This window comes from Podarcis bocagei (genome assembly GCF_964188305.1).
Source record: "Podarcis bocagei genome assembly, chromosome: 7".
Taxonomy (NCBI): Eukaryota; Metazoa; Chordata; class Lepidosauria; order Squamata; family Lacertidae; genus Podarcis; species Podarcis bocagei.
In genome coordinates, this window is record NC_138132.1 from 3,810,117 (window position 1) to 3,836,467 (window position 26,351).

At 49.9% G+C, this 26,351-nt stretch overlaps 2 protein-coding genes and 1 long non-coding RNA gene across 5 annotated transcripts in view; 2 read left to right on the forward strand and 1 right to left on the reverse strand.

Annotated features, from left to right (window-relative positions):
* GPR4 (G protein-coupled receptor 4) overlaps positions 1–10,927 on the forward strand; it is a 38,261-nt gene extending 27,334 nt beyond the window's left edge. For 2 of the 3 annotated variants that reach the window (XM_081200556.1, XM_081200558.1), the window contains exon 2: positions 9,461–10,927. In XM_081200556.1, coding sequence (XP_081056682.1) covers positions 9,706–10,803 — 1,098 coding nt within the window. In that variant the 5' untranslated portion in view covers positions 9,461–9,705 and the 3' untranslated portion in view covers positions 10,804–10,927. Of the gene's footprint in view, positions 1–2,951; positions 3,138–9,460 lie in introns of all 3 variants that reach the window. The other variant, XM_081200557.1, reaches the window with a different exon arrangement.
* LOC308590666 lies at positions 10,819–16,918 on the reverse strand. Its single transcript, XR_014009856.1, has 3 exons — positions 16,570–16,918; positions 12,302–12,418; positions 10,819–10,885 (listed from the first exon to the last, which is right to left on the reverse strand). It is a non-coding gene; the product is annotated as an uncharacterized lncRNA (long non-coding RNA).
* A 4,282-nt stretch (positions 16,919–21,200) lies between these two features.
* On the forward strand, positions 21,201–25,686 carry OPA3 (outer mitochondrial membrane lipid metabolism regulator OPA3). The gene is made up of 2 exons (XM_081200775.1): positions 21,201–21,402; positions 25,112–25,686. The coding sequence occupies exons 1-2, from the start codon at positions 21,261–21,263 to the stop codon at positions 25,438–25,440; spliced, it is 471 nt and encodes a 156-aa protein (XP_081056901.1). The 5' UTR covers positions 21,201–21,260; the 3' UTR covers positions 25,441–25,686.
* The last annotated feature ends 665 nt before the right edge of the window (positions 25,687–26,351 follow it).

The window sequence follows — 26,351 nt, forward strand, 5'->3', positions numbered from 1 at the left end:
TTAAATATTTTATGCACCACACTTTAAGGAGGATATTGTAGAGCCACCGATAGCCCTGTCCTCCTCCGTGGATTTGCCCAGCCCTCTTTGAAAGCCAAGCAAGTTGGTGGCAGCCGCTTGTGGGAGGGAGTTCCGCAGGTTAACTCTGCACCGTCAAACGCTAAAAAGAGAGGCTTGCTGCCCTTATGCCCTGCTTGTAGTAGGAAAAACCTAAAATAGAACAAAGCCTTAACGGGATGCCGGCTACAAACCTCATTTCACTGAACTATTCAGTTTCCTCAGAAGGAAATAGAAAAATCATAAACTTTAAATGACCAAAATTCAAACAAGGGTAGAACCCCAAAAATTCTGCTGTATTATAATCCTAGCTCAACCTAGGTAAAGCAAAGCGCAGTAATAAAGGACTGAAGATTCAAACGTACAGTTTCTAATACTGAATTTACAAAAAAGGTTTGAAAACCTAAATAGCAAGTTTTAAAGAAAGCCAGACTTGAAGAAGGGAAAGCACAATAATAGGGGGTTGAAGACTCAACTGTGAAAATTCTAGTGCTGCTTTCACAAAAAGGTTTAAAAACCCAAATGGCACAAATTCAAAGAAAGGAATACAAGATAAAGCTGTTTTTGGTTTTTGAACAAACTCAAGAAGAACAGGGCTGAAACTCTCCCGTGGTCTAGATGTTACTGCTGATGTTAAAGACGGATCGGGGCCTGATCCAGCATAGCTCTTAGGATGTTCTGAAACTCACTGACCTTGATCCTACGCTGCCTGCCCCAAGTCTGGCGAACCGCTTCACCCTGTGTGTTTTACTCCTACATTTATTCTTGCAATCACGTCTCATTATTCGGAGTTGTGATGCGTGCTTCCCATCTCACACCTCCGCATGTTTCAGAAAAACGAGGGCAACCGGTGCTCTGAACAGCCGCCACCAACCTGAGCCTTCCTCCAGCTGTTTTGGACTACAATTCCCATCAGCCCGACTGGCCTTAAATAACGGCAGAGCCACAAAAACGGTGTTCTGTCCTCCTGAACTCCTGCCACAGGGCGTGCCAGACTTTAATTTCTGCAAATCTCTTTGCAGGGTCTCAAAGATAGGCTTTGGGGTGCGAGGAAACCAAATCTGCTGTTATTTCTGTGACTGGACAACATTTAGCTTGGCAAGTCTGCGTCTGATGAAGAAGCATATGGCCTGCATTCGGGAAACCAAAGAATTTTAATTTTAGCTTCTGAAAAATGCCAGTTATGCTAAATGATGATGATGATGATATAACTGCAGCTGTTTGGCAATCACGACTTATATGCAATTCTACACACATTCTACCTACCAAGCAAAACTAAATTATATCAGTTTAGCCAAAATATATTTTGAATTCCCAAATCACGTTACAACTTTTTACCACCCTTCGTTTTGGGTATGTGAAAATTGAACAACACACCCCATAGGTTCTACTCTTAGGGTGAACTTAGGATGCAGACGTCCGCGTGACCGCCTGCTTTTGTGTTTTTCCAAAGAGGGACGCAGTTGCTGCTTCAATAGCCTTTTGTTGCAACCTGAGATCTATGTTACGCCCAGCACTGTGTGGCCTCATTAAATCTCCGTTCCATCATAAAAAGTGCAGGCAAAAGAGATTTTTTTGCAATGCACATGAGCTACACCTCCTCTCTCCGTGTTTATTTTTCCTTAACACCCAGCCTGAAGAAGAGTTCTGGTGGGCTGAAGAAAGTTCTCCACCGTGGCCATTTCAGCCGCTCCTGATACTACCCTACTGCCGTAATTCTAGGAATCAAATGTTCACGATCAGTCCCCTACTTTTCCAATAGTTGCCGGTGTGGCCGCGATGCAGCCATAATCTTCTCTTCATCACGTCAACAGGTGGCAGAGAACCGGAGAGAGCCAGATTGCTACATCACCTCTTGCCAACCTGATGGGAGTTGTAGTCCGAAACAGCCAGAGGGTGCCCGGTTGGCCTTTGTTGTTGTTTAGTCATTTCATCGTGTCCAACTCTTCGTGACCCCCTGGACCAGAGCATGCCAGGCCCTCCTGTCTTCCACTGCCTCCTGCAGTTTGGTCAAACTCATGCTGGTAGCTTCGAGAACACTGTCCCACCATCTCGTCCTCTGTCGTCCCCTTCTCCTTGTGCCCTCCATCTTTCCCAACATCAGGGTCTTTTCCAGGGAGTCTTCTCTTCTCAGGAGGTGGCCAAAGTCTTGGAGCCTCAGCTTCAGGATCTGTCCTTCCAGTGAGCACTCAGGGCTGATTTCCTTAAGGTTGGAGAGGTTTGATCTTCTTGCAGCCTATGGGACTCTCAAGAGTCTCCTCCAGCACCAGAATTCAAAAGCATCCATTCTTTGGCGATCAGCCTTCTTTATGGTCCAGCTCTCACTTCCGTACATCACTACTGGGAAAACCAGAGCTTGAACTATACGGACCTTTGTTGGCAAGGTGATGTCTCTGCTTTTTAAGATGCTGTCTAGGTTTGTCATTGCTTTTCTCCCAAGAAGCAGGCGTCTTTTAATTTCGTGACTGCTGTCACCATCTGCAGTGATCATGGAGCCCAGGAAAGTAAATCTCTCACTGCCTCCATTTCTTCCCCATCTATTTGCCAGGAGGTGATGGGCCCAGTGGCCATGATCTTCGTTTTTTTGATGCTGAGCTTCAGACCAAATTTTGCACTCTCCTCTTTCACCCTCATTAAAAGGTTCTTTAATTCCTCCTCACTTTCTGCCATCAAGGTTGTGTCAGCTGCGTATCTGAGGTTGTTGATATTTCTTCCGGCAATCTTAATTCCGGTTGGTCTAGGCTGGCTTAGAACTTCTCTTCCTTTCTTTCCCCAAGCCAAGAACTTATTTCCCCCATGAATTAATTCTCTCCCGGCAGCCTGTCTTGCAAGGTGCCAAGGGGAAGACCAAGACGAATGAATGAGTTTCAGAACTGTTTATGCTTTCCATTTAGACACAGCCCATGAATGGTGCTAAAACTCTGGTAAACCGCAGCAAGGAAAGGCACAGCCTCCTCTATCGAGAACGCCCGAGATTTGCACATTTGCTTCAGTTGTTGTTTTTTTATACCTTTCCACGTTCCGCATTTCTTTTCCGGATTTTCCAGGCCCAATCTTCTGCCACGGTGTCCTCGAAGCAGGTTAGTTAATTGGACCGCGCTGAAGTGAACCGGCATATCTGAGACAGCTGCAGGGTTCTTGCAAGTAGGCTTGGCTGAGAGGGAGGCGGTCTGGAAGGCTAAAGGGTCCCCCCCCACCCTCCTCATATATTCTGCACTGAACTTGGGTTTTTAATTTGAGGAAGGTGGCATGTGGCCGTATCCTGTTTGGGACTGGAGGGAGCCCTGCCGTTCCAGCAGCAGCCTGTGTCTCCTTTGTTCCCTGCCCTTTAGAGCTTGGCAGGAGAGTGCCAGGGAATTGTGTTAGGGAGGAAGGGGGTCTCCATGACCTTCAGTTGCAGGGAGAGGGATTAAGACCTCAGAAAGGTCAGCATTAATTTTTCAGGAGCCCTTCTTATTAATTAATTGGAGAACTAACACTTCTGCAGAGCTAAGCTGGGGATAAATGCCTTGGGGCGGGGGCCACGTCCCAGTCTGTTCCCCCACCCCAGTTTCCCAGAAACCAGCACCCAGCCCTGCAAACACAGCATCTCGGGTCTTCTGCACTCTGCACGCGTCCCAAGCACTTGCAGGGAAAAGGCAGGGCGAGCCCTTGAAAACAGCCCAGAATTTTACTGAATACATTAAAGAAGTACAGTGGTACCTCAGGTTTCATATGCTTCAGGTTACATACGCTTCAGGTTACAGGCTCCGCTAACCCAGAAATAGTGCTTCAGGTTAAGAACTTTGCTTCAGGATGAGAACAGAAATTGCATGGTGGCAGCAGCAGGAGGCCCCATTAGCTAAAGTGGTGCTTCAGGTTAAGAACAGTTTCAGGTTAAGAACTAAGCTCCAGAACAAATTAAGTACTTAACCCGAGGTAACACTGTACATTTGTCTCCTCCACAAGTTTGGCATAAGTGACATCTAATTGGCCAAGTTTTTTTCTTGACGTAATAGAGATGCTTTTATTATGGGTACACTTTGGGGTCAGGTGCTGTGCCAAACCTCCTGCTCTCTTGCTTTTTACGACGGCTCTCTTTCCACTTTTACCTGCCTGTTATCTCATCGCAAATATCCGGATAACCTGCTTTATCATTTCTTCTGGCGAATGTAACATCGCATGCCAGCCTTTGGCTTGGATCGGTCTAGTTGTTTTATACGTTTGTGTATTTTGTTGCTTAGGTCATAGGGATAAAATTCAAGAGAAATACAGTGGTACCTCGGGTTAAGTACTTAATTCGTTCCAGAGGTCCGTACTTAACCTGAAACTGTTCTTAACCTGAAGCACCACTTTAGCTAATGGGGCCTCCCGCTGCTGCCGCGCCACCGGAGCACGATTTCTGTTCTCATCCTGAAGCAAAGTTCTTAACCTGAAGTACTATTTCTGGGTTAGCGGAGTCTGTAACCTGAAGCGTATGTAACCTGAAGCGCATGTAACCCGAGGTACCACTGTACTTTCAGAAAAGGGAAAAGGAAACAGCCCAGAAGTTTCCACTGATTCAGAATATATCTGTGGGGCTTCAGATGACGCACACAAAAATGGTTGCCGTTCCACCAGTTGAGAACCTGGCTGCCCGACTCAATCCCAAACAGCGTTGCTCTTTGAAGACCTAAAGCACCTTGCAAGCAGTTCCTTGAGACCTGCCTCTCACGAACCTGCCCAGTTCTGTTTTTGAGGGTCTCCTTGAGGGGGACGTTTTCCTTTTTTTAAAAAAAAAAAATTATTGAAGTTTCACAAATTATATAATAACAAACAAGACAATAATACAAACAAACAAAGAAACAAAAACAAGTATAATTTCAATCCCTTATTTTCTTGTAACTTACTTCCCCGGCTTCCTCATACCTCCCCTTTCTGTATTCCAATTTCCAATTATTAATTCAGCAAATCCTCTCCCTTGTTATCCATTTAAATTTTTAGACTTTCTTTTCTTTTTACTTAATCATTACAGCTAGAAACCACATAATTTCTAAACCCACGTCATTCTAACATTCAATAATTTTACAATGTTTCCTAAGATAGTCCTTAAATTTCTTTCTGTCTTCGAGGGGGACGTTTTCCAGGTGCGGTGCTTGATGTCGAAAACAGCAGCCCCAAAGCGGAGCATGCCTGGCCTCATGTTTAGACATAAAAAACCGAAAGTAAACAAAGAAGAAGAAAAATGACTTCCATTTCTCCATCTCTCCACTTCAAAAACTTGTGCAAAATTCCTACTCCGTAGTAACAGCCAGCTCTTCTGCTTTGCAACCTTTTTTTTGTCAGTCTTCAGACCCAGATATCACAAGTAGATTTCCCTTTTTGCGCAGAAAGCCCATAAGGGGTTTCCAATCGTTGATAAACGTCAACAGTGATTTTTCTCTAGTTTAGCACGTCAGTTGTGCGGTCCTAGCCAAATCCATTCATTTCAATAGCCGTTCTTCCATAATAGGTAATAAGAAGTCCTTCCATCTTTGTGCGTATAACAGTCTTGCTGTTGTGATCATATATTGCAATAATCTTCCATAATCTTTCCCCCCGGACGTCTGGTTGGCAACTGTGAGAACAGAATGCTGGACTAGATTGGAAATATCAGTTTGATCCAGCGGCTTGTCTTCAAATCAAATATCTTTAATACAGTCAATGACCAGGAAAAGCGGCTTGTCTTATCTTAATAAGGGTTTGATTACCCCTACTTAGTCTTTAAGGGACACGGGTGGCGCTGTGGGTTAAACCACAGAGCCTAGAACTTTCCGATCAGAAGGTCGGCAGTTCGAATCCCCACGACGGGGTGAGCTCCCGTTGCTCAGTCTCTGCTCCTGCCAACCTAGCAGTTCGAAAGCACATCAAAGTGCAAGTAGATAAATAGGTACCACTCCGGTGGGAAAGTAAACAGTGTTTCCGTGTGCTGCTCTGTTTCGCCAGAAGCGGCTTAGTCCTGGTGGCCACATGACCCGGAAGCTGTACGCCAGCTCCCTCGGCCAGTAAAGCGAGATGAGCGCCGCAACCCCATAGTAGGCCACGACTGGACCTAATGGTCAGGGGTCCCTTTACCTTTGCCTTACTTAGTCTTTGCTCTCACATTTTAGATGTCTGTGCATTTTTTTTGCAGGAGGCAAAAGATGCGCCCCAGCTGGGTAGCTTCCGACACCCTCACAAACACACCCTAAATGGTGCCTGTGACCCATCTACAGTGGTGCCTGGCAAGACGAAATTAATCCGTTCTGCGAGTCTCTTCGTCTTGCGGTTTTTTCGTCTTGTGAAGCACGGCTATTAGCGGCTTAGCGGATATTAATGGCTTAGCGGCTTTAAGAAAAAGGAAACAAACTCGCAAGAACTCGCAAGATGTTTCGTCTTGCAAAGCAAGCCCATAGGGAAATTCGTCTTGCGAAGCGACTCAAGAAACGGAAAACCCTTTCGTCTAGCGAGTTTTTCGTCTTGCGAGGCATTCGTCTTGCGGGGCACCACTGTACCTTTGTGAAATTGCTGTGACGTACTTGGGTTTTAGGAGACGCGGGTGGCGCTGTGGGTAAAACTTCAGTGCCTAGGACTTGCTGATCACATGGTCAGCGGTTCGAATCCCCGCGGCGGGGTGCGCTCCCGTCATTCGGTCCCAGCGCCTGCCAACCTAGCAGTTTGAAAGCACCCCCGGGTGCAAGTAGATAAATAGGGATCGCTTACCAGCGGGAAGGTAATCGGCGTTTCCGTGTGCTGCGCTGGCTCGCCAGATGCAGCTTGTCACGCCGGCCACGTGACCCGGAAGTGTCTGCGGACAGCGCTGGCTCCCGGCCTATAGAGTGAGATGAGCGCACAACCCTAGAGTCTGGCAAGACTGGCCCGTACGGGCAGGGGTACCTTTACCTTTACCTTACTTGGGTTTTGGACACCCCCCCTCTGTTTAGAGTCCGAAGTTTTAGGCTGCATCTTTAGGATGTGTTTCCTGCTCTCATCTCTCTGAGTCAGACAGCATGTCTCCCCATCCACTTTCGAGATTTCTATTGGCGAGACAGAGGTGTGGTGCTGCAGGCAAAGCCTCTCTCTGCAGATGGTCTCTCCTTCCCAGAACCGCTGAGCCGAGGGGCGAGGTTTGGGGAGGGTTTGGCCGCTTGCCTGGGCGAAACAGTCGAGCGCTGCTTTGATTCCTGGCAGCGGATGAAGCTTTTGGCCACCGACCTGGGTGGGGAAGGCAGATGCGCCCTCAGAAGAGAAGAGAATCGCAGACCTGTCGAGTTGGAAGGGAACCCCAAGGGTCATCTAGTCCAACCCCCTGCAACGATGCCGGAATCGCAGCTAAAGAGGTGGCCAGCCCAGTTCTGTTGAAGAATCTCAAATAATCATAATCATCACCATAATAAATTTTATTTATACCCCGCCCTCCCCAGCCAGAGCCAGGATAACACCAATAAAATCACAGTGAAAACATAACAGGGGGAAAAGAAGAAGAAGGAAAAAAAACCAATTTAAAATGCAGCCTCATTTTAAAAGTAGCCGATAAATCAAGACCATAAGGGGAGGGAAGCATAAGGGTCAGGCTGAGTCCAAACCAAAGGCCAGGCGGAACAGCTCTGTCTTGCAGGCCCTGCGGAAAGATGTCAAGTCCCGCAGGGCCCTGGTCTCTTGTGACAGAGCGTTCCACCAAGTCGGGGCCAGTACTGAAAAGGCCCTGGCCCTAGTTGAGACCAATCTAACCGCCTTGGGACCTCCAAAATGTTGTCATTTGTGGACCTTAAGGTCCTCCGCGGGGCATACCAGGAGAATAAAGGAACACACGAGAGTTTTGTGACGTCTTCGAGGCTGTAACACATTTGCTATGGCATAAATTTCCCTAAGCCACAGTAGGCTCCTCCCAGGATGGTTGTCTAGAGCCTGGCGCTGATGACGCCGAGGTTGCAGGTTCGATCCCCGTATGGGACAGCTGCATATTCCTGCATCGAAGGGGGTTGGACTAGATGACCCTTGGGAGCCTTCCCAACTCTGCAATTCTGTGATTCTTTTAAGGAATCCCAAGTCTCTTTTCCTTGTTTTTGCTGGAAACTGCTAACTCACAGATAGTACTTTCCGACATTAAGAGCTGCTCAACTGTGGAACAGGCTACCTTGGAAGACAGTTGGCTCTCCTCCATCTCTCGCCCTGGTCTGGCCACAGTGATCCACGCGACGGTCACCTCCAGGCTTGATTATTGTAACTCGCTCTATGCGGGGCTGCCCTTGAAGCCGACCTAGAAACTCCAGCGGGTGCAGAATGCCGCGGCGAGGCTCCTTACGGGGTCCTGGCCGCGGGATCACGTTCATCCAGTGCTATACCAGCTGCACTGGCTCCCAGTGGAATACAGGGACAGGTTTAAGGTGCTGGTTTTGACCTTTAAGGCTCTATGTGGCCTAGGACCCTCGTACCTACGGGACTGCCTCTCCTGGTATGCCCTGCGGAGGAGCTTAAGGTCCACAAATGACAACATTTTGGAGGTCCCAGGTTGCAAGGCGGTTAGATTGGTCTCAACTAGGGCCAGGGCCTTTTCAGTACTGGCCCCGACTTGGTGGAACGCTCTGTCCCAAGAGACTAGGGCCCTGCGGGACTTGACATCTTTCCTTGTTCTGCTGCTGTGCCCTGTTAAAAGGCAGTGTCCCATGAACCAGATCTTATCAGGGGCAGAGAAAATCCAGAGAGGTTTGCTCCGCTTCCTAAACCGCACTAAATGCGCACCTCAATCCGTATCTTAATATTCATGGACAAACCCAGGTGCGAGAGAGTTGAGCAGAGAAGAAAACCACAGCTTCTCCGTCAACCGGGCATCGTTGTACGACGCCGATCGAATGTGCTCACAGGTCTCTGAGGACACATGGTAGCTTATGACATGATGCCTTTGCTTGCAAAGCCAAATGACTTAAGCGTCAAATGTAATTAAATAGACATTTGGTGCTTATGGGGAGGGTGGCTGAATATCGATTGCTGCTTCTTGTATAAATAAGTGAAAACAATGAAATGTTTGGATTCCAAGCAAACCAACTGCGCCTGGAATTGCTCCTGATCTGTCCAACTCCAGCGACAGAGAGGGAGAGAGAGAATTCCCTACGAGAAGCCAAGTTGCAGGGAACCAGGCAGAGGGCCTTCTCAGTAGTGGCACCCGCTCTGTGGAACGCCCTCCCACCAGATGTCAAAGAGAAGAACAACTACCAGACTTTCAGAAGACCTCCGAAGGCAGACCTGTTTAGGGAAGCTTTTAATGTTTAATAGGTTATTGTATTTTAGTGTTCTGTTGGAAGCCGCCCAGAGCGGCTGGGGAAACCCAGCCAGATGGGCGAGGTATAAATAATACATCATCATCATCATCATCATCATCATTATTATTATTACTATTATTATTATTATTGCCGTCCTCTTTCCCCAGGTCCACAAGGCCAGGAAGCACCTCTGAGAAGCGTCTCTTGCACCAGCCCAGCTGATTAGGTGCCACCACGGCAGAAGGCGGCACCCAGCTCCACCCCATGGGGGCCTCGCCGCGCACCGATTCCAGGAGCCTTCTCGCGATGGCCAGCCCGGCCCTGCGGACGCCCTGCTCCTGGCCCCGCAGACCCCTGTCCTGAGCCGGGGACCCAGCGCCGCCCGGGCTCTCTGCAGCCCGCTTCCTTGAGGATGTGCAACGCGACGCTGGTGAGTTGCCACGTGGACTCCAAGATCGACCACCTCTTCCCTCCGGCGCTGTACATCGCCGTCATCACCGTGGGCCTGCCCACCAACTGCCTGGCCCTGTGGGCCGCCTACCTGCAGGTGCGCCAGAAGAACGAGCTGGGCGTCTACCTGATGAACCTGTCCGTGGCCGACCTGCTCTACATCGCCACGCTGCCGCTGTGGATCGACTACTTCCTGCACCACGACAACTGGATCCACGGGCAGCAGTCCTGCAAGGTCTTCGGCTTCATCTTCTACACCAACATCTACATCAGCATCGCCTTCCTGTGCTGCATCTCGGTCGACCGCTACCTGGCCGTGGCGCACCCTCTGCGCTTCGCCCGCTTCCGCCGGGTCAAGACGGCCGTGGCCGTCAGCGCCACGGTGTGGGCCATCGAGATCGGGGCCAACTCGGCGCCGCTGTTCCACAACGAGCTCTTCCACGACCGCTACAACCACACCTTCTGCTTCGAGAAGTACCCCATGGAGGAGTGGGTGGCGTGGATGAACCTCTACCGGGTCTTCATCGGGTTCCTCTTCCCGTGGACGCTGATGCTGTTCTCCTACCGGGGGATCCTGCGCGCCGTTCGGGGGAACATCTCCACCGAGAGGCAGGAGAAGGCCAAGATCAAGCGCCTCTCGCTCAGCCTCATCGTCATCCTGCTCTTCTGCTTCGCCCCGTACCACCTGCTCCTCCTCTCGCGCAGCGCCGTGCACCTGAGCAAGCCCTGCGACTGCGGCTTCGAGGAGACGGTCTTCGTGGCCTACCACACGGCGCTGGCTTTCACCAGCCTCAACTGCGTGGCCGACCCCATCCTGTACTGCTTCGCCAACGAAGGGGCCCGGGGCGACGTGGCCAAGGCCCTCTCCACCTTGCTGCGCTTCCTGGCCAGCTCCAAGCCCCGGGAGATGGCCAACGCCTCCCTCACCCTCGACACCCCTCTCTCCTCCAAGAAGAGCAGCTTCTGCCGGCAGCCGCTGGCGCTCCCCATGCCCCCCTCGCAGGGGGGCCCCGCGGGGGACGAGGAGCTCCAGATGAAGATACTGACTTTCGAACGCTGAACGCTCGGAGCTGTGTCCGGACGACGCAGAGGCCCCGCTGGCAACTCGCCGGGGCAGGTGGCCGACGGATATACTATCGGACCTAACAATAAAATGATAATAATATTATTATAATAACTTAAAACGTGCCAGCACATTTCTGCCCTAAGTTCCACGCTGCGAGATGCATCGCCGGGGGTTGGTCTAGACCAGGCATCCCCAACCTGCAGCCCTCCATATGTTTTGGCCTGCAACTCCCATGATCCCTAGCTAGCAGGACCAGTAACCATCATCATCATCATCATCATATATTTATACCCCGCCCATCTGGCTGAGTTTCCCCAGCCACTCTGGGCGGCTTCCAATCGAGTGTTAAAAACAATACAGCATTAAATATTAAAAACTTCCCTAAACAGGGCTGCCTTCAGATGTCTTTTAAAGATAGGATAGCCGCTTATTTCCTTCACATCTGGTGGGAGGGCGTTCCACAGGGCGGGCGCCACCACCGAGAAGGCCCTCCGTCTGGTTCCCTGTAACTTCACTTCTCAATGAAGGAACCGCCAGAAGGCCCTCGGCGCTGGATCTCAGCGTCCAGGTAGAACGATGGGGGTGGAGACGCTCCTTCAGGTATACTGGGCTGAGGCCGTTTAGGGCTTTCAAGGTCAGCACCAACGCTTTGAATTGTGCTTGGAAATGTCCTGGGAGCCAATGCAGATCTCTCAGGACCCGTGTTATATAGTCCCAGCAGCCACTCCCAGTCCCCAGTCTAGCTGCCGCATTCTGGATTAGTTGCAGTTTCTGGGTCACCTTCAAAGGTAGCCCCACGTAGAGTGCATTGCAGTAGTCAGGGGTGTGAATTGTGGTCAGGAATGATGGGAATTGTAGTCTCAAAACATCTGGAGGGCCAAAGGTTGGGGGTGCCTGGGCTAGACCACTGTTTCCCAAACTTGGGTCTCCGGCTGTTTTCGGACTACAGTTCCCATCATCCCTGGTCCTTCTAGCTAGGGGTGATGGGAGTTGTAGTTGAAAAACAGCGGGAGAGCCAGGTTGGAAAACATTGGGCTAGGTGACCCGTGGGGTCCCTTCCAACTCTACGGTCTTATGATTCTATTAACAATTCCTAGCACCTATGTAGTGCTTTGCTGGAGAATTCAGAGCACCTCCCTGTAAGAAAAGTGAGCCTTGAAGGCGCAGGTGGGTGACGGCGGGTGTGCTGTGGCTGAGAAGCAGCAGCCTGCCTAAGGTAAAATTTGAAAGGAGGTTTTAGGACAGAGGGGAGAGCTGCTCCTGTGTTCAAATCATGCTTGAGCGTTTCCCATTGGGGCATCTCGCTGGCCCCTGTGAGAGCGCATTTCAGCACATTCCTTCCCTATCCCTTTTGGCTCAGCGTTCCATATTATAAGACGGCTTAAGGACCGGAAGACACCCCGGCCGTTCTTTAGAGAGCATGCAAGTATATTTGCAGGGCTTGCAAAGAACTCCAAAATGCCCACGGGTATTTTGGGGGCTTGCATAAAACCTCAAGAGTTCTTGGAACGTGCGAGCCGTCACTGGTTGCTGGGCTGCCTCAATGCCCCTGGAATGGCAGGCTGGAAGCCACCATGAAATCCTGTCCCGTTTGTTCTTTGCAAAGGCACTTGAGTCAGGGGTGGGCAGAGACACAGATGGAAATGGAGGGGAGTAGTTAAACAAAACAGTAGGAGAACGGCCCACGGGATCCTTTTGCGGCACCAGAAACCCAAGCAAAACACATGTCACTTCGTTCTTCCCCCTCCCGGTTTCCCATCTCCAAACTACTGTACAACAAGAGGCCAAAGGCCTGGCGTTTACGGATACTAATGAGCAGAGAAAGCTCCTTGGGGACCATGAGAAATCTGCCATGTAATCAGCCAAAGCCCACCCGCTCTGTGTTTCAGCACAAGGCTTCGGAAGTGCTCCGGTTAGAACTGGGTGCATCTCAGAGCTATCTGAGCAATGGGTTGATTCTGAAATAAACGAGAGGGGCTGAGAGGGGCTTGGCTCGACTGCTATGCCCCCTCAGGTGCCTGGGAGCTGGCTGTGGCTCCCACATGGGGAGAAGAGACCCCCAACACGTCCTCAGGCGCTCTTGTTATGCCCCAAAGGGAGGCTGATGGCCCAGATCCAAGGTTGCATGAGAAAGCTGATACTCTATCTGGGTTCCTATAGTACTTTGAAATCAGGCCCTTTTAAGGAAGAGTGAGAACGTGGCCTATTCTCACGGGTGAGGTGCGGCTGTCAAACAACGTCGGAGATTATAAATATGGAATAGGGGGAGAGCAACTCCTCTAGAGAGCCACAGTTATGGCATTAAGAAGGTTTAATTCTTTTTGTACTGGTAGCTGCAAGTCTGCTGTTGTTTAGTTGTGTCCGACTCTCTGTGACCCCCTGGACCAGAGCACGCCAGGCACTCCTGTCTTCCACGGCCTCCCGCAGTTTGGTCAAACTCATGCTGGTAGCTTTGAGAACACTGTCCCACCATCTCGTCCTCTGTCGTCCCCTTCTCCTTGCGCCCTCCATCTTTCCCAACATCAGGGTCTTTTCCAGGGAGTCTTCTCTTCTCATGAGGTGGCCAAAGTCTTGGAGCCTCAGCTTCAGGATCTGTCCTTCCAGTGAGCACTCAGGGCCGATTTCCTTCAGAATGGAGAGGTTGGATCTTCTTGCAGTCCATGGGACTCTCAAGAGTCTCCTCCAGCACCAGAATTCAAAAGCATCCATTCTTCAGCGATCAGCCTTCTTTATGGTCCAGCTCTCACTTCCATACATCACTACTGGGGAAACCATAGCCGCAAGTCTAGTTATAGCGTATCACTGGAAATCCCAGGCGGAGATACCTCTTGAGATGTGGTTGAATAATATTTGGGATATAGCTGGTTCAGAATGACAAAACCTGGTCTCCCTTCTTTCCGTACATAAAGGAAAAGTAAAGCTCTCCCACTAGTCTCACAATCCCCAGGATGCCATAAACTTAATGCTATGTTCTTTTCTCTGTTGAGGCTGTGTTGTACAGTGGTACCTTGGTTTACAAATTTAATCCGTTCCAGAAGTCCGTTCTTAAACCAAGGAGGGCTTTCCCATAGCAGCAGGGGACTCAATTTACAAATGGAACACACTTGAGAGGAAGCGGACTCAATTTACAAATGGAACACACTTGAGAGGAAGCGGAACATGTTCTGCTTCCAAGGCAAAGTTCACAAACCAAAACACCTACTTCCAGGTTTGCAGCATTCTTAAATCCAAGTTGTTAATAAATTAAGCTGTTCTTAAACCAAGGTAAAGGTAAAGGTAAAGGGATTCCTGACTGTTAGGTCCAGTCGCGGATGACTCTGGGGTTGCGGCACTCATCTTGCTCTATAGGCCGAGGGAGCCGGTGTACAGCTTCCGGGTCCTGTGGCCAGCATGACTAAGCCGCTTCTGGCAAACCAGAGCAGCACACGGAAACACCGTTTACCTTCCCGCCGGAGCGGTACCTATTTATCTACTTGCACTTTGACATGCTTTCGAACTGCTAGGTTGGCAGGAGCAGGGACCAGGCAACGGGAGCTCACCCCGTCACGGGGTTTCGAACCGCCGACCTTCTGATCAGTGAGCCCTAGGCTCTGTGGTTTAGACCACAGCGCCACCCATGTCCCAAAACCAAGGTACCACTGTATAATAATTTAAGTTCTAGAGTTATGGGAGCAGGAGAGAAACTTTTATCTATCCATGCAGCTATGCATTAATTTTATAAGCTTCTGCCCTGTCGCCTCTTCATTGCCTTTCCTCTAAAGAGTTTCTCCTCAATGAAAAGTTCTGTGTAAGAAGCGCCTTCCCACACACCCCTGCCAAGGGAAATTCCCTGCACATAAGAATAATTTTTACTTTGCTCATAGCAGCTCAGGAATCCCTGCCTGGCAGCCAGGCTTAACCCCAGAAGTAGCCGCATTCCCACACAGGGCCAGCGATCCTGCAATAAGCAGCTACTTTTGACCGCCACCCTCTGCTCCTGGCTGCCTCTTGGCTTGGGATTAAATCAAACATGGTATGCTGCGCTGAAAGCTTTCAGAAATTCCCACACCTCCTGGGATTAACCTCTACCTCCGGCGATGGGTCTTGGAGCCTAAGACTGCCCCACTGGTGACTCACTTCCAGGAATGCAAGGAGCAGGATGAAAAGAGAGGGACATCTGTGACGTCCCAAGATGGGAGCAGCCTAATCTCAGGGTTTAACAAGAGGCGAGGGCTGCTGAGTCAGTGGCCTTTCTGGGAATAAACAAGAAGAGGCCAAAGGTGAAAGCAAGTGGAAATACCCACGGACCTCCCGACAATTCCAGCAGGCTGAGACCAAGCAGTCGGACAGGCAGCCTCGGTGGGCTCCCCTTCGTTGGAGGTTTTTCAACAGAGACTGGGTGGCCATCTGCCAGGGATTCTTTAGCGCCGATTGCTGCGTTGCACGGGGTTGGTCTAGATGACCCTCGGGGTCCCTTCCTGCTCTACAGTTCTGGGATTCTATAACTGATCAAAGTATGCCCACGTGGGCAAGGAGTGAGGGATGGGGCTGGCCAATTGCCACATGCCAGCCCGTGTGGTGGTGTGGTTAGAGTGATGGCCTAGGACCTGGGAGAAATAATAATAATAATAATAATAATAATAATAATAATAATAATAATAATAATAATAATAATATTTTACTTGTACCCCGCCCATCTGGCTGGGTCTCTCCAGCCACTCTAGGCGGCTTCCAACTAAGATTAAAAATACATCAAAATGTCACACATTAAAAACTTCCCTGAACAGGGCTGCCTTCAGATGTCTTCTAAATGTCAGGTAGTTGTTTATCTCTTTGACATCTGGTGGGAGGGCGTTCCGCAGGGTGGGCGCCACTACCAAGAAGGCCCTCTGCCTGGTTCCCTGTAACTTGGCTTCTTGCAGTGAGGGAACCGCCAGAAGGCCCTCGGAGCTGGACCTCAGTGTCCAGGCAGAACGATGGGGGTGGAGACGCTCCTTCAGGTATACTGGGCCGAGGCCGTTTAGGGCTTTAAAGGTCAACACCAACACTTTGAATGGTGCTCGGAAACGTACTGGGAGCCAATGTAGGTCTTTCAAGACCGGTGTTATGTGGTCTCGGCGGCCGCTCCCAGTCACCAGTCTAGCTGCCACATTCTGGATTAATTGCAGTTTCCGGGTCACCTTCAAAGGGAGCCCCACATAGAGCCAAGCGGGAGAAACCGGGGTTCATATCCCCACTTGGCCATGAAGCTCCCTGGTCGTGTGTCACTGTGTCTCAGCCTAACCACCCTCGCAGGGTAATGGGAGGGGGAGAACCACGCACTCCCACTTAATCTCCTGGGGAAAGGCAGAATGAAAATGTAATGATGATGATGATTATCAACTTCTTCTTCTGAGAGATTTGCAGCCCCAGCGAGAACAGTTCCTCAAGTCTTTTTGGGGCTTTTTGAGAGTGGATTCCAGAGTGGGATGCTTTCGCTGCTCCTGTTTATTTAGTTTCCTCTCGCTCGGCCTAAATCCCTTGATCCCTTTCCCGCTCAAGCTGCTGGGACGCATGCCGGATCTCTGGGGCCATGAAAGGACACGGTTCCCATGTGTGCAGGCAGGGAAAGGAAACGACAGGCCCTCTGGCTTCCCATTGGGGCTCGGGTTCCAAACTCTCCTTTCCATTCCTTCCCCGCTATTGCTTAATCAATACAGTGCGCCAAGACTACCCCTGGGCACACCCTGAAGGAAATTCGGTTGTGCCCAGAGTCCCTGGCTGGGCTGTTATGGTACTGACCTCTTGGGGGCAGCTCCCTGGCCCTGCCCCTTGGTTCCATGCCTCAGTTTCTCTCTCCGAAAACCCCGTTCTGCTCTAACGAGAAGGGTGAGCCAAGAAGGCAGCATCTGAGGCAGGCCAAACAGCAGGAAAGTCCTTTAATTCTTGTGTTCACACGGTCCGGGTGACCCTGCGGGAAGGAACGAGCTTGGGGTCAGTCTCCTGGGCAGGCAAAACACAGCAAACCCCCTCAGAGCAACTGAGGAGCCAAAGAGGATCTAACTCATTCAGGGGAGGATTATGAAAGTTTCATTCCTCTTCGTAAATCTCTTAGCGTGTTTAGAGTCACAATGACCTAAGAAGAGCCTGGTTGCTGAATCAGGCCAATGGCCCATCTTAATAATAATAATAGTAATAATAATAATAATAATAATAATAATAATAATAATAATAATAATAATTAATAATAAATTTTATTTATACCCCGCCCTCCCCTGCCAGACCTGGGCTCAGGGCGGCTAACACCAATACAATTTCAGTAAAAACATAATAAGAAAAAAAAAGAAAAAATTATCCTGTTCTCAAAGTAGCCAGCCAGATGCCTCAATGGAAAACCTACAAGTGGGACGCTCAAGTCCCCTAATTTATATGTATTAAACTGTCTCGTCTCCCTTCATTAGCACTTCACTGATTTTGTAAACACATTAGTTAGGTAAAGGTACCCCTGACCATTAGGTCCAGTCGTGGACAACTCTGGGGTTGCGGCGCTCATCTCGCTTTACTGGCCGAGGGAGCCGGCGTACAGCTTCTGGGTCATGTGGCCACATGACTAAGCCGCCTCTGGCAAACCAGAGCAGCGCACGGAAACGCCGTTTACCTTCCCGCCGGAGCGGTACCTATTTTTCTACTTGCGCTTTGACGTGCTTTCGAACTGCTAGGTTGGCAGGAGCAGGGACCGAGCAACGGGAGCTCACCCCGTCACGGGGATTCGAACCGCCGACCTTCTGATTGGCAAGCCCTAGGCTCAGTGGTTTAGACCACAGCGCCACCTGCATCCTTATCCAGCCCCAAACTCAGAGATACAGGGTTAAAGTTATCGCATATATCACAGGCACACTGCATTGACAGAAGTCACACGCACACAAAAAGGGTCTATTTACAGTATGAAATTACTGAAATTAACTACAAAAATGTACTAAACTTAAAAATTGCGAAAGCAAAGGCCGAAGTAAAAAACTTAGCATAATCAGATGACCTGGGATGGCTCAGTTGGTAGAGCACGAGACTATGAATCTCAGGGTTGCGGATTTGAGCATCGCATTGGGCAAAATAAACCTGCATGACCCTAAAGTAGATGTCCTTCATGGCCCCTTCGAACTCAACAAATTCTTTGAGTCTATGAGTCTATATGACAAAGACCTATTCAGACATTCCTTAAACTTTCCCTCAGCTACCAAGGGATCAAATATACCATCACAGGGATCAAACACCAGACTATTTAGAAACACAGTTGCAGGACTTTTGATTCGGAACACAGATATCGCTAGAGACATCCCAAGCCCGGCCAAAGTCTTTGCTCTCTGCTGGACCTGCAACGCTACAGGACCCAAGAAGTGCACCTGAGGTTATCAGGAGGCTTCTGTTGCAAACGGTGCTTGGACTTGGGACCCTCACATTTAACTGAGTAAACCAGCTCCCAGAAACCCTCGGCTGGGTCAGTCTGGCTGAAGCTCTCCCATAATAAGGTCAAGAGACCTCAAAGAGGGAGAAATGGAGGCGTCTGGTCAGGAAGGCTAAGGGCTGCTCAGCTCTCCCAGAGGAAGGTTCTTCTCCTTGCCTTCTTGCACCATTAGACCCGGCGACTCTACGCAACGCTGAATGAAATTGGGGAGTGGGGCCAGGGTGACTTTTTTTTTTACGATACGATCATCTTTATTGTCATTGTCCCATACAGAACAATGAAATTGTAAAAAAACCACATCAGACATTCAAAACCAACAAGCCTGCTATCCCAGCCTGGTTAACCCCCTAAAAACTCCCCCATAATTAAATACAATATACTCTCCCAGAGAGTACCTTACACTGCGTTTATAACCAAAATCACATTTGGATAAAAACTGTTTCTCAGGCAGCTAGTCCTAGTCTTTATAACCCTGTACCTTCTTCCAGAAAGGTCCGTATAGTTCAAGCCATGGTTTTCCCAGTAGTGATGTATGGAAGCGAGAGCTGGACCATAAAGAAGGCTGATCACCGAAGAATGGATGTTTTTGAATTCTGGTGCTGGAGGAGACTTGAGAGTCCCATGGACTGCAAGAAGATCAAACCTCTCCATTCTGAAGGAAACCAACCCTGAGTGCTCACTGGAAGGACAGATCCTGAAGGAGAAGAGAAGACTCCCTGGAAAAGACCCTGATGTTGGGAAAGATGGAGGGCACAAGGAGAAGGGGACAACAGAGGACGAGATGGTGGGACAGTGTTCTCAAAGCTACCAGCATGAGTTTGACCCAACTGCGGGAGGCAGTGGAAGACAGGAGTGCCTGGCGTGCTCTGGTCCAGGGGGTCACGAAGAGGCGGACACAACTAAACAACAACAACAACCTTCTTCCAGAAGGCAGAAGCTGAAAGAGATCATTTCCGGGGTGTGTACTATCCTGCGCTATCTGTGCAGCTTTCTTATGGCACCTGGAAGCGTAGATTTGATCCAAGGTGGGAAGAGTGCACCCAATTCTTCTCTCTGCAGTCTTTACAACCCTGGACTTGTGGGTGCTGCAGGCCTTTGTCCCTTAGCCTTTGAGGTGAACAGGGGAAGCTGTTCCCTAGAAAGCAACTTCTTGCCAGCAGCAACAGCAGTTTCACCTGTTGAATTGCTGACATAATACTAATAATACTACTAATAATGTTATTATTTATACCCCACCCATCTGGCTGGTTTCCCCACATAGGGAGGAGGAGGAGGAGCGTCAGGGACGTAGAAGAAGAAGAAGAGTTTGGATTTGATATCCCGCCTTTCACTCTCTTTAAGGAGTCTCAAAGCGGCTAACATTCTCCTTTCCCTTCCTCCCCCACAACAAACACTCTGTGAGGTGAGTGGGGCTGAGACTTCAGAGAAGTGTGACTTGCCCAAGGTCACCCAGCAGCTGCATGTGGAGGAGCGGAGACACGAACCCGGTTCCCCAGATTACAAGACTACCGCTCTTAACCACTACACCACGCTGGCTCTCGACCGTGTGCTGTCAACCATCCCTTATTTGGCAGGAAAGTCCCTTATCCCAGCACCGTGTCCAGCTGCTGTCCCTTAAATTTCCTGGGTTTCAAAGGAAGCAGCTCCTCTCCCTTCCTCCCTGCCGGCCAGGGAAGAGGGAGGCTCCAACTGTGTTGCTTGGCTGTGTTGCTCACTCAATAAGCAGTCTAAGAACGACTGGGAGGTGGAGCTTGCATGCGTTGTGCCGATCAAATCGGCCGCGTTGCCTGGGGACTCGCCTTTGCTCAGCGCTTCCCAGCGCAGAGGTGACAGTGGTTTTCCTTGCTGCATCCCCTATGCCGGGTTGCTGCGCTGTGGGAACCACTGCTTGAGGCTTCGTTTCGCTGCTGGTTGACTAAAATCCCTTATTTTGGCAGCTGATCCCTTATTTTCGAGGCTGCTGGTCCCTTATTTTCAAATCTGTAAGTTGACAGCTATGCTCAGGGAGGGAGTTTCCCAGGACAGGAAGATGGCCACGTGCCCCTGGGTCTCTACACCGCCTGCCTGGGAGCGAGAAAGGGGAGGAGCCTCCTGGCACGTGGCCTCCACGTGTTTTTCCCCCGCCAAAAACCCGGGAGGGAGGGGGAGAGGGCGGAACGAGCCATGATTGGCTGAGGCGGATGGCGGCCGGCAATGGAGGGCAGCAGTGCGCCACAGATATAGAAAAAAAGTGAAGAGTGACACAAGAGCATTGACGGGAGAGAGAAACTGAAAAGCTTGAGCGGCTACGATTGCCTAAAAGGGCAGCCGCGCTTTGCAACACATAGGCCAGCTTCACACATGAACCCGGAAGTTCCCTCTACGGAGAGTTAAAGGGTGATTCTACATTTTTAACTCTGTGACCTCAGTCTCTGGGCAGCATCAAGGTCCTATATTACATGCGCAGCCGCAGTCGGCGTTGTTCCAGCGCACCGCTCTATCCCGCGCTATCTCTATGGCAATGGGAGCGGCTTCCTTCCTTCCGGTCTGTGCCGGAAGTGTACGTCAGGGCTGCGTTTCGGAGCGCTGCTTTAAAAGGCTGGGAAACAATTGTCTTGCTTTTTATAAGCCATAAATATATAAATATATATATAAAATTTCAAACAAGCCACAGTAAAAACAGGAAGTACACATGTAATTAACATATTCAAAATAATATATCCCACTTCGCCTCATTAGCATATTTATGACAGGAAAAAAGCAAATATATTCGAGCTCGCCTTATTAGCATATTCATGAGAGAAAAAAACAATATTATTCAGCGTTGCCTCATTAGCGTGCGCCCACGTGTTACTTCACCCGGTGTGTCAAGCGGAGAATATATTAGCATATTAATAAGGTCTATTTGCATACGGGATACGCAGGCGTGCGTCTGCGAGCTGACGTCGCGGACGCACGCCGGGGAGGTTGGGCGTGACGTGCGCGCTGACGTCACCGCGGCCCGGCATCTGCGTGCGCCGCGCTCGGCGCGGGGGCCGCTGGGAGCGCGAGGATGGTGGCCGGCGCCTTCCCGATTGCCAAGCTGCTCTACCTGGGCGTCCGGCAGCTCTCCAAGCCCCTGGCCGCGCGCATCAAGGACGGGGCCCGCGCCAGCCCCTTCTTCCGCCAGTACATCTGCGGGCCCCCCGCGCAACGTGAGTCAGGCGGCAGCAGCGCCCCCCGCGATAGGGGGAGTCTCCCGTCAGGGTGGAAAGGGAAGCCAATGGGAGAGAGGGTGGGCGGGCACGCGAGGGGAGTAGGCCAATAGGGAGGTGAGGGGGGCGGGCCTCCGAGGAGCCGCGGGCCAATCGGGGGGGCGGAGAGGCTACGGCGGTGACATTGAGAGGTCCCCTTCCCGGGCAGCACGTGGGACTGCAGAGGGGGCGGAGGCCCCTGACCCAGTGGCCGGGAATTTTATTAATTAATTAATTAATTAATTAAATTTATTAATTAATTTTATTTAATAAAATTTGTACAGCGCTGGGTTGTTTGGAAAAACCACCAAAGCGGTTTACAAAGAAAACAAAGCAATGAAAACAAATCAGTGAAAAGTTAAAAACTAAGTTAGAAATCCAAACTTAGATTCATCAGACTGGAAACAGACACTAGAACTCACACCCAACTTTCTAAGCCTCCGGACAGGTTTGGCTGAGCAAAGATGATCTTCAGCCGCCTGGTGTCCAGTGGCAGGGAGTTCCCAAGTGTGAGTGTCTGGAGCCTCAGCCAACCCCAGGCAGAACTGATAAGCCAAAGCTACATTCTGGAGGGACAGAAGCCATTTTGAGAGGGACAGAGAGTGGAAGGTTGTCCTCTTCTTGGTGGGTTTTTTGCCCACTTAGGGGCGTCCTTAGATCTGTCACCATCGTCGGAGGCACAGGAGTCCTCAGTGGCTCTCAAGAGAGCTTCCTTCCACCTTTGGCTGTTCCTTGGCAGGGATGGCTTGGCCAGTGTATTGCAGACCTTCGCAACGTCTTGGCTGGACTACTGCAATATATTCTACATGGGGCTACCCTTGAAGGCGGTGAAGGTCCTGTGTAAGTGCCTGGAGGCGGTTGGAGGATGGATGGCAGCTAACAGATTGAGGCTGAATCCTGACAAGACAGAAGGACTGTTTTTGGGGGACTGGAGGCGGGCAGGTGTGGGGGATTCCCTGGTCCTGAATGGTATAACTGTGGCCCTGAAGGACCAGGTGCGCAGCCTGGGAGTCATTTTGGACTCACAGCTGTCCATGAAGGCGCAGGTCAGTTCTGTGTCCAGGGCAGCTGTCTACCAGCTCCATCTGGTACGCAGGATGAGACCCTACCTGCCCACAGACTGTCTCGCCAGAGTGGTGCATGCTCTGGTTATCTCCCGCTTGGACTACTGCAATGCGCTCTACGTGGGACTACCTTTGAAGGTGACCCGGAAACTACAATTAATCCAGAATGCAGCAGCTAGACTGGTGACTGGGGGCGGCCGCCGAGACCACATAACACCGGCCTTGAAAGACCTTCATTGGCTCCCAGGACGTTTCCGAGCACAATTCAAAGTGTTGGTGCTGACCTTTAAAGCCCTAAACGGCCTCAGCCCAATATACCTGAAGGACCATCTCCACCTCCATCGTTCTGCCCGGACACTGAGCTCCAGCTCTGCTGAAAAGATTTGCTGACCCCTGGCTTCTTATGATTCATGGGCATCTGTTCCATTAAATGATGTTTCTCGGGATGTGTCCTGCCCACGCTTCCTGCCCCAGAGGACAGAAATAGGATCATAGAATTGTAGACTTGGAAGGGACCCTAAGTGTCATTTGGCCCAAGCCACAGCAATGCAGGAATCATCAAACTCACATTTAATCACTTTATCCGCAAGAAAATCCTCAATAACTGTTCTCTGTAAATAGTAAAAGTCCATTCTTAACTGCCCTGCTCAGATATTTACCTTGAAACTAGTGCGACTGGCTCAGGAGACACTCTCTCAGATGGATTCTAGCTTAATATGCACAAGATGGCAGGTTTGGAAGCAACCGCACAAGCATTGTTATAGTCTTGAATCTTGAATTTATTTCTTTGAAATAAAAAAGTCTCAAACACTGCAGCATTTCCTCACAGGGGAGTCCTGAGAGATATGCATTGGCTCCCAGTACGTTTCCGAGCACAATTCAAAGTGTTGGTGCTGACCTTTAAAGCCCTAAATGGCCTCAAAGGCCCAGTATACATCTCCACCCCCATCGTTCAGCCCGGACACTGAGGTCCAGCTCCGAGGGCCTTCTGGCGGTTCCCTCCCTGCGAGAAATGAGGTTACAGGGAACCAGACACAGGGCCTTCTCGGTGGTGGCACCCACCCTGTGGAACACCCTCCCTTCAGATGTGAAGGAAATAAGCAGCTATCTTATCTTTAAAAGACATCTGAAGGCAGCCCTGATTAGGGAAGTTTAAATATTTAATGCTGTATTGTTTTTAACACTCGATTGGGAGCCGCCCAGAGTGGCCGGGGAAACTCAGCCAGATGGACGGAGTATAAATAATTTATTATTATTATTATTAATTATTATTATTATTATTATGAGTCTCTTCATACCCTTGATTGTTTCGGCTGCCCTTTTCTGAACCTTTCCGAACTCCACAATGTCCGCCATGGTGAAAATTGGGGTGTTATTTTTATTCATAACATTTGCATACTGCCCTTCCATCAACAGATCTCAGGGCAATTCACAACATCAAAATTACAATTAAAACCCCCCACAAAATATACCCTCCAGGCCTCTCTTGGAAGAAACACACACAAAAAGGCCTCAGAGGATGACGTCAGGGTCCAGGTAGAAAATATGGGAGAAGCACACTTTGAAAATGTTGTCTAGAAGGATAAAAGAAAAATATTATAAATTAATTTGGAGATAGTATTTAACGCCAGTCAGATTAAATCGAATAAACAAGGAATATTCGGTGCTATGTTGGAGGGGATGCCAGGAAACGGGGACCTATGTTCACATGTCGTGGGGGTGTAAATATGTACATTTTTTTGGGCAAAGGGTGTTTAAGGAAATAACAGAAATCACTGCGTTAAAGCTGTCCAAAGAATTACTGTCAATGTACGATGGGTTGGAAGGTTCACGGGCTATGAAGGACTTGCTCATTAATTTATTGAAAACTGCACAAATTATTATAGCTAGGAAGGAACAAGGTGAATATAAAATGGAAGAACGGTACAAAGAGGTGTGGGATTTAGCTGTTAATGATAAATTAACATGTGCCATTCAAGTAAGATGGGGAATATGCAGGAGAAATGATTTTGAGGAGATATGGAGGGTGTTTGTAGAATTTATACTGTTAAAACGGAAAGGGGTCAAACCATTGCAAGAGATGTTGCAATTTTGGGAGGTTGGATAGTGACAATGGAATGGTGTCAGGAAGTGGGGTGCACATTTTTATTCATATTTATTTACAGATATTACGCGGGTGGCGCTGTGGGTTAAACCACAGAGCCTAGGGCTTGCCGGTCGGAAGGTCGGTGTTTCGAATCCCCGCGACGGGGTGAGCTCCCGTTGCTCAGTCCCCACTCCTGCCCACCTAGCAGTTTGAAAGCATGTCAAAGTGCAAGTAGATAAATAGGTACCACTCCGGCGGGAAGGTAAACGGCGTTTTCGTGCGCTGCGCTGGTTCGCCAGAAGCGGCTTAGTCATGCTGGCCACATGACCCGGAAGCTGTATGCCGGCTCCCTTGGGCTATAAAGCGAGATGAGTGCGCAACCCCAGAGTTGTCAACGACTGGACCTAACGGTCAGGGGTCCCTTTACCTTTTACTTTGTCAAAGAAAAAATTAAAAAATAAGTGATACCTGGAAGGCCTTGCACCCTGGACATTCCTCACTCTTCCTTTTCCTCTTGCAGTGTACCACTGGGTGGAGATGCGAGCCAAGATGCGCATCATGGGCTTCCGTGGCGCCGCCATCAAGCCGCTGAACGAGGAGGCGGCCGCCGAACTGGGGGCGGAACTGCTGGGCGAAGCCATCGTCTTTGGGGTTGGGGGGCTGTGCATCTTCCTGGAGTACTCCCGCCAAACCACCAACAGCAAGAAGAAGGAGGACGAGTTGAGCAGCACCCTCGAGAGCCTGCAGGAGCAGGTGGCCGAGCTGAACTTGACCGTGGAGACACTGGACGCCCGGCTGCGGGAGCTCAACCGGGTCCTCGTGGAGGTCTCGGCCTCCCCCAAGAAATAACGGGGATGGCGGGCAGAGAGAGAGAGAGAGAGGCGGCTTCCTAAAACTGAGCCCGACTGCCGGCTGCGCCGCGAGGTTCCCCCTTGCTGGACGGCGAAGGGCGCCGCGGGGATCCTGGCCTACGCAGGATTCGGGGTCCGAAAGTCCCGTGTCCCAACCTACCCTGTGGTGCTCAGTTTCTCGGCCTTTTCCAAGCGTGTAAATACTGAATCCATTAAAAACGAAAACAAATCGCAGAGAAAAAAAGCTCTTAGCCTCTCTGATCGTGGGGAGAAGCTGCAAGGGCAGTGGGTGGGTGTGGGGAGGGGGTTGGAATAGATGACCGCTGGGGGCCCCGTCCAACGACAGTTGGCCGTCGGTCAGGGGTTCTTTAGCCCTGGTTAACTCTGTGTTATACCGGGTGGTGTGTGAATGAATGGATTTTATTATTATGGTCAGAGACCAGTTCCGGGTTACTTACAATATGAGGAAAATCATAAAACACAACAGGGATACAGTGGTACCTCAGGTTACATATGCTTCAGGTTACAGACTCCGCTAAGCCAGAAATATTACCTCGGGCTAAGAACTTTGCTTCAGGATGAGAATAGAAATCGTGCTCCGGCGGCGTGGCGGCAGCGGGAGGCCCCATTCACTAATGTGGTGCTTCAGGTTAAGAACAGTTTGAGGTTAAGAACGGACCTCCGGAACGAATTAAGTACTTAACCCAAGGTACCACTGTACATTGAATTGCAATTGGGTACAACAGAGACAATTCAGAAACAGCGGCAGTTAAAAATATATATATATATATAAAATCTTGATCACTAAAATATAACCTAAAATTATCATTTAGAACCTTAATCGTTTTGGTAGTACAGCTTGTTTCCTAAATTTTATGGCAATGTTAACACAACTGGGTGGTGTGTTCA